Source organism: Chenopodium album, chromosome 11, assembly GCF_948465745.1.
Source record: "Chenopodium album chromosome 11, dcCheAlbu1.1, whole genome shotgun sequence".
NCBI classification, from domain to species: domain Eukaryota; kingdom Viridiplantae; phylum Streptophyta; class Magnoliopsida; order Caryophyllales; family Amaranthaceae; genus Chenopodium; species Chenopodium album.
Window position 1 is genome coordinate 44,622,396 of NC_137844.1, and position 18,172 is coordinate 44,640,567.

The following is an 18,172-nucleotide window of genomic DNA, read 5'->3' on the forward strand; positions in this document are numbered from 1 at the left end:
TTAAAAAAGGAGGGAGTATGTATTTCATACAAACTAATACAACCGTCGTCGTACCCACGATGAATACAACCCAATATAGCTGACATGCCCGGACTAGGGGTGAGCAAAAAAATCAGGGTACCCTGAATTGGAACCTAAACCTGTACAAGAGATTTCGATTCCGGTTTCGGGTTGCAAAATGGAGAACCTAATGCAACATGTTCCGGTTCTCAATTTTTTGGAACCGAAACGTGTAGGATACCCTGTAGCCTAATAAAAGTATCACTAAATTTCAAATTATACACCAATTTCAAGTTATTTCTAAAATAATAAATATCAAAATTACAATTATAAATATATGTATTAAATTTGTTAGACAACTACTATTAGTTTGTTTTATTTGCGAGTTGTAAACATTATAAATTAGTGACCTACCAATTTTTTTGTTAAAAAATCTGCAAAAAATTAGTAAGTATATTACAAGACAGGTACCTTGAATCGGAATCAGAACTTACATGGTTACATCAGTTCTGGTTCCCAATTTCTAAAAACTTGTTCAACAGGTTCCGATTTCAGGAATTTTAACGGGGTATCTTGTTATGCTCACCGTTAGCCGAACCTAAGGGGTTGTTCTGATTAACTGAATTGAGTTGAACTGAACTAAATTGAACTGAACTGAACTTATTGGAGCTGAACTGAATATTTTATGAGAGAAGAAAATTAAAAACTGAACTGAATTAAACTGAACTGAACTTATTAAAACTGAGCTGAAATGAACTGAACTGAAAATAAGCCGAATAGAACAGACTTTAAGTCAAAACCGCTATCTAAGCCGAAAGCAAAATCCATTCGTATAACACATGACTGAATTCTTTAGCAGCTCAGCTCTATTTCCACTCCAAGCAATTTCTGCAAATCTCAAACAAATAAATTTATCAAGAACTTGTAATAAAATCGCAAAAATTATTGGTTGAATTAATTAAAATTCAATGTCGATGAACAAAATAGAAGAACCAAGCACAGCCCCAAATCCAGATCAATGGTATACTTTAACCCTAGGTTCTTCCTTCAAAGATCATCAACCTTCTTCCAAATTCTGCACTTTACGCTGTAATCTTCTTCTTCAATTTTCTCTCTCTTCAATTTTTATTCTGCAATTTTATTCTTCAAATTTTATGTTCCAATATTGATTCAATCAAATTCATGTGTTTGATTTTTCAGATGACTTTAAGCCGGCATCGATCGATAAAACTCAACCAGGAGCATTGCACAAGACGAAGGACAACAAAATTAGCGTAGAATTCAACAACAATCAACCTGGTAAACCTAAGGTTACCTTCGAAGGTAATTCTGGTGAAGATTACAAGGAAAACGACGGCGTTTTGTTCTTTGACGGCCATAGTTTCCGCCTTGAACGCCTTCACCATGCTGTCCAGCGCTTGCGCCATAATCGCTTGCCTGGCGAATCCTCCGCCACGTCGTTGGCTGCATCTTCCGCCGCGGACGGTGGTTCGTCGCCGGTAGTCAGAGGAAGTAAACCTCAGGCGCAGGCGCAGGTGCAGCCTCAGCATCAGCCTCAAGCATATAATAGCCGGCCTGCGTTTACGCCTCCTCGGCCGCCTCCGGCACCGCCTGTTGCGGTCAGTTTTCTGTCTCCTAACATTCATTTTCAGCTTAATTATGTTGTGAATTAATATAATGTTGAATATTATATTGTGTGTGGTGATGATGTTGTCAATTAGCGCAAATATGATGGTGGAGGCGTATGCATAGTGCTTGTTGGGGGATATTTATGGTTGATTGATAATTGCATTGTTAAAAAGAAAGCCAGTTCTATTTTAATTAGCTTCACCCATCAAGGAATGATGTTTAGTGCTTAGTAATTTAGAGGATGATTTATATACTGAATCATTAGGCTTTATTAGCATGTTTAATTGGGGTATGTATTTGAAGTGCGCTTTCAATTAGGTGCTGGTTTTGGTTTCTCTCATTTTGGAGTAATTTGTATAGGACTTTGCCAGTTTAGTAATGCTTATAGCTCAAACACCCTTCTTTCCATTTTTTGATTGATTAGTGATCATTTGATGTGCTACGTTGGTGATTTGCTGCTGATCATAAGTTGCTGAAGTTAATAGCGTATAAAGTGGACTTAGGATCAATTTTTATGGACATTAATTAGTATAATTGGTAGCTTCACCAAAATTACTGAATTTTAAATTACTATAGCACTAATCAGTACTCAGTAGTCCAGGTTAAGTGGAATCAGTTCCAGATTATCGTCATAGTTGTTGCCCTTTTATGATCGTTCTGTCCTTATCAAACTTTTGTCCTAGGAGGCAACCATAATCCTTTTACTCACTAAGATACTATGTATGTTTTCCATTCTAATTCATAGCTACCACATTTCCTAAACATTTTCGGACAAAATTTGGTACTCTCATACTAGTGTAATTCTCCACTATAGCCTTTAGATTTATTGACATTATAGATGTGAAGAAGGTTGTGGAATGTTGCTCTTCAATGAGATCTTATGCCGAAAAATAATAATCATAATTTTGATGCATCAACTGATTAAGTAGAAGGATCTTAGCATATCCCCCCCTCCCCCCACCACACCTCCTTATCCTGAAGGCCATGGTAAGGGAAGAAAATTTTACTGATTCATTTCTCTCTAATTTAGTGACTAATAAATGCTAGTTATGGCTTTAATGTTATAAAACTTAGGCTGCATAACCAAGCTGCACTTTTTTTTAATAACCCAAACATAGTATAGATGATGCAACCATGGCAGATGAACAAGAGGAATAGAAGCAATAAGGAAGTATACTGATCTACTTGTAAAGGAATAAGTTTTATTCTGTATCTGTGATCATCGGTCTTGTGCGTAAAAAATTATTCCTGATGGGAAAGAACCACTATGTTATTACTAGATTAATGTTGCTGACGCCCGTCCATTCTTCCCTGTCTCCTGGGTGAGAGCCTCTTTTAGGTAATTGGGCTAGTGCCTGTAGGCTGTAGAACCGTAGCCAAAACATTTCTCTGCCATACCTGATCCATTTCCTCTGTATGTTGGCTATTATGTTGTCTACCTTTTTTCCCATTCATGGCTAGGATTTGAAAGGAGATGGGGACTAAGGCCTGAGGATCGGGCTTTCAGGAGTCATTGATTTAGTGGGTGTTCTTTTGGCTGCATTATGAAATAGGAGTTTGCTGCTGTAGTGGCCGTAGTGAACTACGTGACTGTTATTATGTATAGGGTCATAAGCTCCTGGTATTTGGGATTGAGGATTACCAAGAGTAAATAAAAATATTCTTTTTATGTTGTACGAAGTGTTTTTATATTACTTACACAAGGTAAGAAACACATGCAATGCGTGTGAGTAAATATAAAAAACTAATTAGGCTATATTATCATTTTTTTTTTTTTTTGACAAAATATATTATCATCTTTATTCTAATAAAAAACGATAAATATTTGTTGGTGTAAATTTAAAGCTAATGAGAAAAATTACTTATTAGTAAAAAAATTATGAAAAAAAATGTTGATGAACTTATGGAGTAGCTTTTATTTGTTTCATTGAAAAAAAATAAAAAAAAATAAAGCCTTCCATCAGTTTTGCTTAAGTTTGAACCTTTGAAGCCAATTCCTGTGTAAAAATAAAAAAAATAATCAAGAGTAGTTTCCCAACAAAATAAATTAAGAGTAATTTCAATTATTATAGGGGGTGGGAGCAGTTTTTTTTTTTTTTGTTTTTGTGAAAGGATGGGTGGGAGCAGTTATGATAAGGTAGTTATTTTTATTTTTTTATAAAAAATAATTTTTAATTTTAATTGTGAATTAAAGAGGTAATATTGAAAATTGAGAAGGGTAATTTGGGGATAGTGAAATTTATCACCCAAAAAGCCCTTTCTCTTTACATATTACTATAGATTGATAGATTCATTTAAAATTTCACAAAAAGATTTAAATGTCCATCTTTTTGCATTTATGAATGCCTTAAGCCCTTAAGAGGTCTTGACTTCCTCTTTTATGTGTTTGTCTATCAATGCTCCAGGTTGAAGTTGAGCGAATTGATATTGGTGATGCTGGAAATTCAGGTAAGAAGAAATACTCTCCCTCTCTGTCTCTCTACTATGTTACAAAACTGAAATTAGGGTATCAAAGTTTAGATGCATTGCAGGCTTTTCCCAGCTTCACTTTTCTGTGCATTGGGACAGTACATGTGTATGCTACATTTTTGCCAATGTCCAATCATATGTATTTTCTGGTGTCTTGATGCAGGAGGAAAACCCCCGGTTGACAAGTCCGCCACTACCCCTCCTCAACAATCAAATGTTATGGCATCACCGGACTCAAAGGACTTTGATTTGGAAGAGCATTTAGACATAATGAATGATGACGATGACGATGATGCATTAGGGCCTGTCAAAGATAGTGTTGAAGAAAAAGCAGTACCCCACACTGGCATTGATATCAACATCCCGCAGCAAAACGACATGGATGTTGAGATTGCTGATGTGGATGTCAATGATGACGATGGGGTAGATGCTGCTGCGGCCTTAAGAGCCCAGGTAAATGCAGTGGAAAGGGTAGACCACACCTCCAGCTCAAGTGGCAGCAGTGGGAGTGATAGTAGCGGAAGCAGCAGTGGAAGTGGTAGCGGCAGTAGCAGCAGTGAAAGTGATAGCAGTGATGGTGACTCCGTCAATTCTATCTGAGTTCTGCATTACAGAATTGGAATTGGTTATGTAACTATGGACGGTGCACGAAATGTGGTGCTTCTCCTATTGTTATGAACTTGTAACGAGAGATGAGGGAATTTAATGTATTTTTTAAGTTTTTTGTTATTTGACGGGAATCTGAAATGTATGATAGTTACGGAGTATTTTTTAAGTTCTAATACAGTAATACTACGCAAGTAATAGAGTTATTTTTAAAACTGACATTCAATTATACTTCCTAATTCCTTACGTTCTCAACACATTTTTTGGCTACTATATCAGAGTGTATAAAGTTACTTAAGCTCCTGTTTTATATTAGAGTTTAAAATGTAAATTTTAGGACATGTTCTATTCACCTTATTTTCACTTGTATTCAGGTCTAATAAGTTTAAATTACAACTAAAATTAAGTTTAAGCTCATACAACCTTAGATAAGATAAGTTCTAATAAGTGAAAATCAATTAAATAGAATACAACGATAAAATATATCTAACTGTTTGAGGTGAAAACTTAAAACTAAAATTTGACGAACAAATAATCCATTTATCTACAATTCGAAACTAAAACTGAGGCAGTGTAAACAGCAAACATCACTAATTTTCATTTCAAAGTATGCCTACCTAGTATTGTATGCTACTTGTATATGTTAATTTCCGTAATAATAATATATCCCACATCGATCAGGAAAAGAAGACGGAGAAGTTGTCAGACTATAAAAAAAAAATTGAGCAAGTGAAGAAAGCATACCTTTCTCGGCCTTTTGGCTAAGATCAAGTGTAGTATCTGTTCTTATCAGTTTAATATCTGATACGTGGGCCAATGGCCCACAACGATATTAAATTTATTTTTTAAGGGGGAAGTCCCATCACAATAGCTTGCTATTGGGGTCTTCAAGCGTCGCCCATGCGTTGCACTACTGCACGGGCCTGGCGCACCCAACCAATACTCAGTTTAATCTTTTTAATCAAACCCAACTCTATTACAGAGTTAGCAAAGGCCCACACTTGTTTTGACTAGCAAAAAAAATTTGCTCATTCTTTCTCTAGTCACTTTCTCTCTCTTCCTAACTAAATTTACTTATGAGCATTTTTGGTGAGAAACTTTTATCCCACTAGTGATTAAAAAAAAAATAATCATCATTCTCTCTTCTACTTTTTCACATACCCCACCAATATTTCTCTCTCTTACACATCACCATATTATTATTAATTATGTTTTGGTTAATGAAATTTTAGTACTACTAATTACAATTATACTATTATTTATCTTAATACAATTATTAAATATTAATTAATAATATTGAAATTTTAGTCGCGAACAATTATTATTGTACGACAACATTACATTTTAGTCATTACAAATGTTTTACGCCAAGCAATTACATAAGCTAAATTTGTAGCGTACGATTACATTTAATACATACTACTAACTCAATTAATTAACGAAATTAGAATTTTAACGTACGATTACATTAGACTAGATTAAATTGTTATCATACGATAATTGTTTGATGTTTGCTCATTAATAGAACCATATTTTTGCCAAATGTGTTCCACTAAATCTGCTTTTAATTGAACATGAGTGTCTTTATCACGTAGTGACATTCTTCTCTGGACATACGTGTCGAAATCAACGTTAAGCGGTCGACCAACATTGAATTCAAAAGGCTCGTTGTTGTTAACTGTAGCACTTGTAGTTTGTCTTGTAATTTGCGGGCGATCTTGTTCATAGTACCTTCTTAAAACTTCGGCCCAAGTGTAGTTGTGTCGTTCATCTTTGACAATCATGTTGTGCATAATGATACAAGCTTTCATTATGTCACACAATATGTCTTCGTTAAACGCAAGGGAGGGTTGTCGTAGAATGGCAAACCTAGCCTGTAAAACCCCAAAAGCTCGTTCAACGTCCTTCCGAGCCGCAGCTTGTTTATCAGCAAATAATTTATCCTTTTGAAGTTGAGGAAGTGTTATAACTTGAATAAAAGTAGCCCATTTTGGGTAAATGCCGTCTGCTAAGTAATAGCCCAACTTGTATTCATGGTCGTTCACGGTAAAATGAATTGGAGGTGCCCGGCCATGAAGAACATCATCAAATACTGGAGAACGATAAAGGACATTAAGATCATAACAAGATCCAGGGATTCCAAAGAATGCATGTCAAATCCATAAATCTTGATCTGCAACGGCCTCCAGAATGAGGGTTGCATTTTTATTCTGGCCTGCGTATTGCGCTTTACAAGCCATAGGACAATTCTTCCACTCCCAATGCATGCAGTCAATGCTACCTATCATACCGGGAAAATCTCGCATTTCATTTTGATGCAAGATTATCCTTAAATCTTCGTCTGTGGGACTTCTGAGATATTCAGCTTCAAAATGTGTAATAACCCCTTGACAAAAATGTTGCAATGCCTTCCAGGAGGTTGTTTCGCCAATCCGTAGATACTCATCCACAACATCTGGAGAGGTACCGTACGCCAACATTCTAATCGCAGCGGTGCATTTCTGCAACGGTGATAACCCAAGCCTTCCAGCTGCATTCCTACGCCGCTGGAAGAATTGATCCCCCTCGACCACCTTGTTCATAATCCTACAAAACAAAGGTCGTTGCATTCGAAATCTACGCCGAAATTGTTTGTCGCTATAAACTGAATTACTCGCAAAGTAATCATTAAATAATTGTACATGCCCCTTTTCCTTATCTCTTCTATCTGTATCCCCACTACGCTCCGGAACACATTCAACTTCAGATACAGGTTGGGCTTGTGTTTGGTTAGACAACAAAGTTGGTAGATGGGTTGTGAAAAATTCGTCAACTAAATGATCAAATTCTACGTATTGATCAGAATCAGATGAGCTGGAGGTTGAGCTAATGGAAAACATTGTGTTTTCTTGATACTTATGATATATTTGAGATTTTTAAGCAGTTGGATTATATTGTGTTTGCGTAGATGGTTTTAGTAGCATTTATAAGTATGAACTCTCAATAAGAGGTCAAAAATATGAATGACAATTCCATGAGTGATTAAAGATACTTTTTGACAGAAAAGAATCTTGACTATTCAAAATACAACAAGACAATTGACATGAAAGACACATGACTACTCAAATTACAGTAAGACAAGGGACATGAATGAGACATGACCACAAGTGACTATGACTAGGCATTGTTTACAACAATTCAACTTCATTACATAAATTAGAAAAATCTAACCTCAGAATACAACTAATTAAAAATAAACTTAACATACCACTAAAATAAAACCTAAATTAGAGTTCATACTTAAATTTTGAATTATATCTCAACACTTAAAGACATACAATCATTTTCTACCGTAGACTAGTTGAAGTAACTCTTCCTTGTGGGCCTCTTCAGCAGGAGTGAGTGGTGTTGTCCTTCCTAAAAGAGATTGCAGCATATCAAAATTCATCTTCTTCTCTGCTAAATCAACTTGTTTTTGCTTCCTCTTTTCCTTTTCTCTATCAAGTTCCAACCGTTGTTGTCGTAAATTTGCCTCCCTTTCTCTAACCTCAATACACCCCTTTATCTGTTCACTGATGCTCAAAATTGCACTTTCGGAAGCAACTGCTTTGCCCTTACGCTTAGCCTTCGTTTTTTTGACACCGTCGGGTCGTGGTAGACCTCTCGACATAAATCCATCCGTATGGATTTCATTCTCACTCTCCGCCCTAGACCTCTTCCCACTTCCGCTACTATCTTCCTTATCATCGGCACCACAACCCTTTCTTTCCTCCTTTGACAGACCCCATCTTAGTTTTGTCCTCCACTTCGGGTCTTTATTAACCATTTTCACTCTATGCGGAAATGCAAAATTATGTTGTTGATTAGAGGAGATATAAAACAACTTGGAAGCATTTTTAATTCGATCAGCTTCGTTGTAACCACTTCCACTTTCAGGAAGTTTGCCCGCCTCCTCATAGCAACTAGTCCGCTGTAACAAATCAGCAGCCATTCTTCTCCAATGTGTCTCCAAACTCTTCATAGGTCTTGGCGGGAGAATATGCGGTTTCTCCGCTTGAAGTTGACTGTAAGCTACATGAACTTTTCGCAAAAGTTCGGATGCCTTTTGGTTCATACCACGAAGCGCATCATCATTTATTTCTAGGTATAACCTAATTAGAGCTTCATCCTCAGCAACTGACCAAATGCGACCCGCTTTAGCGAGTGGTTGATTGGCCGGAATCCTTGGAGGTGGTGGAGGGTATTGTGGTGTCTCCGGAACAACTTCTTCTTGGCTGACATCATACTCAGAGTTGCTCCCTTCAGTAACGGGAGGAGTTTGTTGCTCAGTATAAGTGTTTTCATTAGGAATTTGTGGAGGTGTTTGTTGATGAACAGAATTTTGAGAAGACGGGTTTCCTAATCTTTATAGGAATAATTGAAAATTGGGACTACTGATGAAATCATCACCTAAATCAGAAAAATGTTGAGCAAGTTGATAGTCATTAGGGTTGTTTGGATCCATTAAATTGTATAATAAAATAACAACAATAATAAATACTTAAAAAGCACCGAAATTATAATTAAAATATCGTTAATAACGTTTTTAAAAATATTACAGTACTAAAAAAATTAATTAACAATAATAAAAAAAATAACCTTTTTGAACTTTAAATTAGAAAATCTTAAATAAATCTTACTAGAATTTGTAGACACCAAATTTTGATCTTACCTTTGTAATTATCATTATTAATTATCTTTTATTATTATAGTTATCGTTTTCTTTGCAAATAATTATTATTATTTTGCTAATTATTTTTATAAACTTAATGACGCTCGTTTTATTATTTAAAACAAAGAAAACAAGTAATAATAATGATTTTTATTCATAATTCCCAAAATACATTTTATAATTTGTACTTCTAAACTACTAAATTACAAAATATTGAAGTACGACTGACACTACATGCATTTCTACCCTGCTCCACCGAAGAAATTTTCGGGTTTTTACTTATGGATTAACAAGTAAATTAATATGGCCATTAGGAGGACCACTAGCCCCACAATGTACATGAAATACACCCTTATCATCCTCATGTCTTCCTCAAATGTAAAGACAGGCTGATCTTCTTGGTTTTCTTGAAACATGGTGTTTGAGTTTAATGGTGGTTTTTGTTTGATTTTTTCGGGTAAGGAGGAAGATGGAAGAAGATAAGAATTAAGTGGTGAGTGGAGATTTTGGATAAGGGTAATTTCTTTTTATAGTAAAAAGTAAGTATTTTAGACCGTATTTTTGTACGTATATGTATAATAATCGTATTGTATAAAGTACAATATTTTTTGTCTCGCCAGGGGAATATGTCATTTTCCTTATAAGCAAGTATCGTTTAACCCTTTAGAGTATAGTAAGTATATTAATATGTTCACTTAGATTGTTAGAGTACTTTTTTTATTTTATCTAGTAATTTTTTGTGATTTGTGCACTACCAACAATTTTACCTAATTATTTTATCTAGTAATGTTCACTTAGATTGTTAGAGTACTTAGATGGTATACCAACAATAGCCAAGTTAAGCTTAGATGGTACTCTTCTTTGATACCTACGAACTCTTAGATGGTATTTCTTTTTAATACCTTCGAACACTTAGATGGTATTTCTTTTTAATACCTTCAGTCTCTTAGATGGTACCTACGATTGATACTATCTAATACCTTTTCAATACCAACGAACACCTTACTGGTACTTACAAACTTATATATAATATTATATCAACTAATTTTTACTTGTTTCTTGATTAATGACTTTTATCGGTACTAGTTATCACAACTCTACTACTTATACATCAAAATAAGTTATTTTAACAGTTTAATAGCCCACCATGCTTCGCAATAATTATTATTTAACTAGAGAGTTTTGACCAATACCTGAACTTAGTCGACAATGGAACCTCCGGCGTTCTGAGCTTCCGGCTTTACCAAGGTAGCTAACGCCAACCCTATCTTCCTTAGATCAGGCTCAGCACAGATCTATTTCGTTTCCTACCTTAGACCGTAATCTCTAACTAAACAATCCTTACTGTGTTTATGATGGGAATATTTAAACAGAAAGATAACTCATTTGATATATAAGGTTCAAGGGGATAACGTTCCCTTCTTGAACTAAACTTTTTATTTAATTTGAAAAGATTACAACACTCATATATTACAACACACAAACTGAAAGCTTAAACAGACATAAGCTGAACTAGAGTTTTCTCTACTTTAAGAGAGATGGAGAACCAATCTGTCTCTTAAGGTGAGTATTTTTCTCTAGAGGACTCTCTATTATTTTCAGAGTAATTCTCTAGCTAACTCTTTCAACTCTGCCTTCACTTCTTTGCCTAATGCCCTTTATATAGGGAAGGCTCACAAACGTCACCGACACTTTCTATGGTTTACAGAAAACCATGACTCAGCAAGTGAATATCATTCACTGCTTTTTTAAAGATTCTTTAAAACAAATAAAACGTGCTATAACAGTAAAAGTAGAAACATAATTGCTGGAGTGGGCTCATAACTCCATCATGTCTTTGTTGTCCATACTTTCTTCATATTGGACGTACATTGGGTTGTCTTCTTCTATACCTAGCTCCATCACATATTTAGCTGTATAGGATTCATCCCATGTGACAAAGATCTCCAATAAGTGCTCTTTTCCTTCTAAGGATAAATATCTCCCAGCTTCAACTTGTTCTAGATAATCATACACTGATTCGCCATGTAATATTCCTTCCTCTAGATAATTCTTTAACCATTCTGGTGCCACTATAGTAGTATTTCCCACATGTATTATGACTGGTGGTTCTTCCTTTATTGCTATGAACTGGTTAAGATACTGAGCAATATAGAAAAATCCATAAGCTCTTGCTTCTGTAGGATTTTTTACTCGTTTCTGCCGGATACAGATTGGATCTTTGAGTTTGCGGTGAACTTCTTCAAACATGATCAGGAAATGAGGAGAGCTAATTTTTCCTTCAATCATTTCGATGTTTGCACTTTGCACTTGGACTTGTTCAACTCTTCCTTTGTATCTTGTAGCTTCGTAAATTCTCTTAAAGACATACTTCTGGAATTTTGTGAGTTTTTCAAAGAACGTGGTATTACTATCTGGAAATGGCACAATACTATGGACCATCCCGTAATCCCAAGCTCTGTAGTGCTCCGCTACATAAGGTGCCCTCCATTCAGGTGAATGTGGATGAATTGACACAGTACCCACTCTGGAATTGGTTCTGAACATTATTCTACCTCCCCATAAATCATAGACATCATACATCTTGTATGACCTTGATACGACTAGATCATACCAGAACTTAAAATTATTATCTTGTATTTTATTTAGTATAATATCCTGAATATCAGGAATGAGCCTCAAGATTATGATCATTACTTCATACATTAGGAATCTTCGAACAGCTACATGACAACTTTTGATCAAACCATCTCGGGATCTCTTTTTTGATGAAACGATCATGGCCTCCATCAAGGCCCAAGTGGAGGGTGAAACCCGCTCCATTATTTTATCAGTCTCTTCAATAAGAGTTTTTCTCTCTGCCTCCATCTTTTCTATTTGATGGGCAGGAGGTTTTTCCGATATCTTGTGCTTCTTCATCATTAGCCAATTCTCTGGTCAAGCTGTCTGCTAAAGAATTCTTTGTTCCCTGTATATGTTCAACAGTAAAAGAGAATTGGTTAAGCCATAATTGCCAACGCAGGAGTCTCCCTTGCGCTTGCATATTAGACAAATTCTTTTTAACAAAACCGAGTATGCCTTTGCAATCTGTTCTTATTAAGAACTGTTTAGGGGCTAAGAAGATTAAGAACTTCTCGATCCCTCTAATAACTGCAAGGATTTCCTTTTGCATTGTAGGATAATTTAACTCAGCTTTATTAAAACTTCCACTGCTATATCTGCAAAGTTTTTCTCCTTCTTTTATTTTTAACACAGCGCTCCAGTGCTCATTACTAGCATCTGTTTCAAGGATTAAATCATCTTCACTGGTAGGTAGTGTTAGTACAGGAAGATCTTTACACATAGCTTTTAAATTTTTAACAATTTTAGAATCACAATCCTTCCAGTTCCAAGTTAACTCTTTCTTGAGTTTTTGTTGTAATGGTTTTCTTAATAGAGCAAGATTTTCTATGAAATCAGAAGCATAGGTTAAACATCCTAGAAATCTTTCTAGTTGTTTTCTATCTTCAATTTTATCAGGAAATTTTTCAATCTTTTCTAGGATATGCTTTTGCAATATTATTTGTCCTGCTTTAATTTCTAAACCTAGAAACTCAATTTCTTGTTTAGCATATACACATTTATCTTTTCCAAGGATTATTCCATGTTCAGCACATTTTTGAGTTACGGCTTTAAGATCATTCTTATGCTGTTCTAAATTCTTTGAGAAGATTAAAATATCATCTATGTAAACCAAACAACAATGATTAAGTTCTCTAAAAATATTATCCATTCTTCTCTGAAATATTTGTGGAGCATTTTTTAATCCAAAAGGCATGACTAACCATTCATAATGCCCTTGAGGAGCACTAAATGCAGTTAATGGAATGCTTTCTTCTTCCATTTTAATTTGCCAATAACCACTCTTACAATCCATTTTAGAAAACCATGTGGCTCCTTGTATTCTATTAAATAACACAGTTTTGTTAGGAATGTAATAGCCATCAAAAACAGTATTGTCATTTAGTTGTTTATAATTAATGACCATTCTAGCCTTACCTCGTTTTTCTTCTGCATGGTTTCTAACCATGAACGCTGGACTGTTATGAGGACTCTTGCTATTCCTAATTAACTTCTTATTCAACAATTCTTTTATTTGCTCATCGAATTCTAATATATCTTGGTAGGTATAAACCATTTGTCTTACTCTGATAATCTTATTAGGATTTGTTAAAGTTATCTTAGCAAATGCTTTATCCCTTTCCCAATGCTCTAAAGGATTTGTTGAATATAATTTTTCACATAACTTTTCTTGTTGCTTATTAATTTGATCTATTAATGATGATTCACACTCAGAAATTCTAAGTGCAACCTCTCGTTGTGTAGGTGTAACCCTATCACCACGCTGGCTGCGCGTAAATTCCATAGTCTGATGGGTATAAGCCTTTGATATTTTTTGTATAGGAACAGAATGACCATTAATAGTAAAGATTATCTGATCAATTGTTTGAGTGCATGGGGAGTATAATCTTTGAAAGTTATTTCCTATTATCATATCATGACTTGGCTGATCAGTAGCCCATAAAATAGGAATAACACATCGAACTCCTCCAATTTCTATATTTAAATCTTCAATTATCTCCGTATGCATCATGACACTATTATTAGCGATTCTAACTTGCATAGGATTTTTAGCCTTTTTCCATAAGAATTCTGGAAATAATGATCTTTTTCCAAAACATGTAGAGCAACCACTATCAATATACGCACATAATTTATATCTATTATAATCTTCGATGCATATATCAATTGGAATATAAATGCTATTAGGATTAGTACTGGTTACTTCATTACAGGCTTCCATTTGCATATTAACTTCATCTTCATATACTGGTTCACTCACAGTTTTAGTCTTATATCCAATTACTTTCCTTTTATCAATAGGATTATTTAAATCTTCATTTAACTCAAAACTAGAACATGATCCCATATCAATGCTATGCCTTGCAGGTTGTTTTAAAGCCTTTTTACTCTCATATTTTTCATTTAGTTTCTTTAGTAAAACTAATATTTCTTCTTCATCTTCTTCTGGCTTCTCATCACATGGTTTCTTTAATTTTATAATCGTAGAGTTTTGTCTACTTAGACTTGGTGTTCTAAAACTCATATTTCTCTGTATCTTAGGTCTCGTAGTTATTCCAATATGGAGTAATCCTGATTCATCAATTAACATTTTACTTGATCTATTACTGACTGCAGGATTCATAAAGAATTCTTCCCAAGTTTTTTCAATTTCGATTTCGTTAGGATTTACTTTTATAGGTCTAATTTTCTTCTTAGGGCCTCCCCCTTGCTCATACTTCTGAGCATCGACTATTTGTTTTTTAAAAGATGTGTCTATAGTGTTTACCAACTTATAAACCACCTTCCATTTTAATTGTATGGGTCGTGTTCCTTTATGCATTTTTACTCCTTATGTTAGTAGTTTGATAGCTAAAAACTTAGACGCAAATGAGTCTTCTAAGCTCACATAATATCTAGGTTCACATATGTAGCTTACCGTTCCTTGACTTAAATTACATGTGATACCACTGATTATTTGATCATAAAATTCTTGATGTCTAACATCACAAATAAAACTTAAGCACTTAACATCTTTGCCAAAGTCTTGTAAAGGAGTTATGTATACTTGTACTGCACCAATACAGATGTAACTATAATTTCCTTTTTCTTTATGTTTTTTAATACTTTTCCAGTTTATGATGTTAATTTCAGCTGCTTTTTGTTCACAATCTTCGATTACTATACTTCCTTCCATTTCTTCACATACATATTTAGTTCTTGTTTTAAAGAAAGAAGTTTTAAATATTTTATCCTTAGTAATCTGAGGAAAATTCCAGCTTTCTTTGTTTTTCTGGTCTAGGTCATTATCTTCAAATGAATATTCAGCTCTTTTTAATTGACCTATAGTCATTTTGCTTTTATCCTCATCATTGTCATCTGATTCTGAGTTTTCTACTTCTTCTCCTTCCATCATATTATTTATTTCTTCGTAATTTCCATCTTCAAACTCACTGTCTTCAGGTTCTTCATTATACTCATTTTCTTCTTCTATTATTTCTACTATTCCTTTATTATTACTTAAAGCTAATTCTAAAGCCTCGTCTTCTGGTATTTCTATGTAATCCCAACTACCTAAGGCTTCCATTAATTTATGATTAGCTTTCTTACATTCATTAGCATAATGTCCTAATTCTCCACAAGACCAACACTTGCATGTTTTCTTCTTCTCAGGACAATATGTTGCTTTTCTGAAAAACCTACTTGGTTTTCTATATTTATGTTTATAGTACTTCTTTTTATAGGTTTCTCCTCTTGATCTGTCAAATTTATTTTTCTTATAATTCCTTTTCTTATTATAGTTTTTTCTTTCACATCCATAGTTATTTGGGAAATCCCAACAAGTGAGAAATTGTCTCTTCATTTGTTGAGTTCCTGCAACTTCTCTACATTTCTTTTCAATCCATTTTCTTAAAAAGGCAATTCTGTTTCCTAGGGCATCCCTAGCTAAGAATTTTTCTTTCCATTCTTGATATTTTTCACTAATTTCTTCATTAAGGGGACTTGGTAATTTATCATAGAACATTCCAAGATTTGTCTCATTTTCTCCAATTTTATAATAATATGTCTCAAACTCCATAATGTAACTCTCAACATATTTCATATTACAGATGGACAAATTACTTAACTTTCTTTGATATTCTATTCGTTTTTCATTAGGATCAGCTCTTGGACCAATGAATTCTAACTCAATGAATTGACATAACTGCCTGAACATTCTAGTAGGAGATTCACTAGTTCTTAATGTAGCTTTGACTTCTTCATCTATTCCATCGTACCAATCTTCTACACAGCCATAAAAACTATGTTCGATATAATTTAAGAAATTCTCAGAAGTCCAGTCAGTATTCAGGTTGAGTACACTACTCATGCTCTTTTTCCACTGATCTAAAACATTTTGTCTATCTCTTACTCCGTCTAACTTAAGCTTATATCCAGTTTGACTTATGGGTTCAAGAGTTACTTCTTCTTGTTTAGGAATTTGGTTTGGCATAACCTTGACACTAAACCGGGTAGTTTTCCCTGGTATGTATCTTGGTCGTGTACAACTTCCTTCTCCTTGATATCTAGGTCTTTGGATAACATTATTTACGTTAATGTTTTCATCAATAATTTCTTCTCCCACATCATTATTATCCATTATTCTTTTACCTAGTTTATTTTCAATCTTTTGTTGGACTACTTCTATGGGTAGAAAATCCAGATCATTTAATTTCATTAATCCCATTTGTTGATATAGGTCTTCTTCTAAAGTAACGTAGTTATTTTCTTCTATAGAAGAAATCCCTTTTTTAGAAATTAAATTCATGATTTCGTTAAGCTTATTAGGGTCTTCTTCCTTATCGAATAAGACTTGTAATTCTTCAAGTGTTTTCTCCTGAAGATGATGGCTCATTTTTAGTCTCTTGGTTCTTTTCTTGATTACTAATAGGTCTTTTAGGAAGTGATACAGTAAACTTCTTATTTTTATCTAGATTTTGAAAAGGATATTTATATTTATATGGAACAATCTTTTCCTTACTAGGTGATACTTCTTTGTTAAACTGATGCCTAACCTCGTTTGTCAAAGCAAGTTGTACTTGTTTAACTTGTTCTTTTAGCTCACTTAAATTTTTATTAATCTCGGATATTTCTGTTGATAGCTTATGCTCACTGCTCATGCAACGACAATGTATACTACCAACTTCTATTTTAAGCTCACCAATTTGATCAACAATATAATTAAGGACTGGGCCAAGATTATTAGAATTTTCTGGAATATGATAGTAATGCTTAAAATCAGGCTTTTTACACTCAGTAGATGGTCTAGTATTCTCCAGTTTTACCTAATTATTACAATCTAATTTAGCTTTTAATAGTATGGCTCTGATACCAATCGAACGCAGCTAGATACCAATGGAACGCAGCTAGATACCAACAAAGTTTTAATTAGGATACCAACTATAAAGCTAATTATACCAACAATAATATTTGTTTAATATGATACCAACCGCAAAACTATGATGATACCAACAAATTATAGGATGGTATTTTGATACTACTCAGGATGGTATTGTCTACATAGATCGTTGGTGCTTACAGATAAGGTACTTTTTTTTTTTTTTTTTTTTTTTGTCTTTTTACTAAATTACGAAAATGACCTTACTAGAGACCACCTTGGTCTCTACCTACTTGAGACCAAGAATTCCTCGACTGTAGCATTGCTTATCTTTCAGTTTGTTACGGTTGTCAGTGATAACAAACTTTTTATTACTGATAGAATGAGTTGCGAGGTCGGCAAATTTTATTTGTACTATGCATTTTATTGATACATCCTTGAAAATCCATGGCATTGCATTCTGACACTTTTTTTTTTTAAAAAAAAGTCATTTGGTTGAGGGATATATATTACTCTTGACCATGTTAACTTTATGTCGTATAACTTAATAACTTAATAATTATTACTCTTAACCATGTCAACTTTTTGTTATATGGTTTTACATAGTATGTTTTGTTTTTTACTCTGACCACGTCAATTTTTATATGACTTTATATGATCTACATACCTTTTTTTTTTTTAGTAAGGGTCATTGTTTGTAATGCTCGTAAGTATAAAATTTTGTCAAAAGTTCTTGGGTAAATTTATATGTACTGTCTAATAAGGGCAAAGGTTTTTTTTATTTTATTTTTTTAAGCTCT

The 18,172-nt window shown here is 34.1% G+C and overlaps 1 protein-coding gene and 1 non-coding gene across 2 annotated transcripts; both read left to right on the top strand.

Moving 5' to 3' along the window:
* The first annotated feature begins 843 nt into the window (after window positions 1-843).
* Window positions 844-4,946, top strand: LOC145568935 (uncharacterized). The gene is made up of 4 exons (XM_081628319.1): window positions 844-1,089; window positions 1,201-1,619; window positions 4,035-4,077; window positions 4,262-4,946. Exons 1-4 carry the CDS (start codon window positions 969-971, stop codon window positions 4,696-4,698), a joined length of 1,020 nt encoding a protein of 339 aa, XP_081484445.1. The 5' UTR covers window positions 844-968; the 3' UTR covers window positions 4,699-4,946.
* Window positions 4,947-5,444: 498 nt separating this feature from the next.
* Window positions 5,445-5,641, top strand: LOC145569792 (U2 spliceosomal RNA). Its single transcript, XR_014096323.1, has one exon. It is a non-coding gene; the product is annotated as a U2 spliceosomal RNA (small nuclear RNA).
* Window positions 5,642-18,172: the final 12,531 nt, after the last annotated feature.

What these genes read in the sequence shown, in the direction of transcription:
- LOC145568935 (XM_081628319.1), top strand. Translation starts at nt 969, where the DNA reads ATGTCGATGAACAAAATAGAAGAACCAAGCACAGCCCCAAATCCAGAT. An exon ending in CAAATTCTGCACTTTACGCT is followed by an intron (nt 1,090 to 1,200) that starts GTAATCTTCTTC and finishes TTGATTTTTCAG; the next exon opens with ATGACTTTAAGCCGGCATCG. An exon ending in TGGTGATGCTGGAAATTCAG is followed by an intron (nt 4,078 to 4,261) that starts GTAAGAAGAAAT and finishes GTCTTGATGCAG; the next exon opens with GAGGAAAACCCCCGGTTGAC.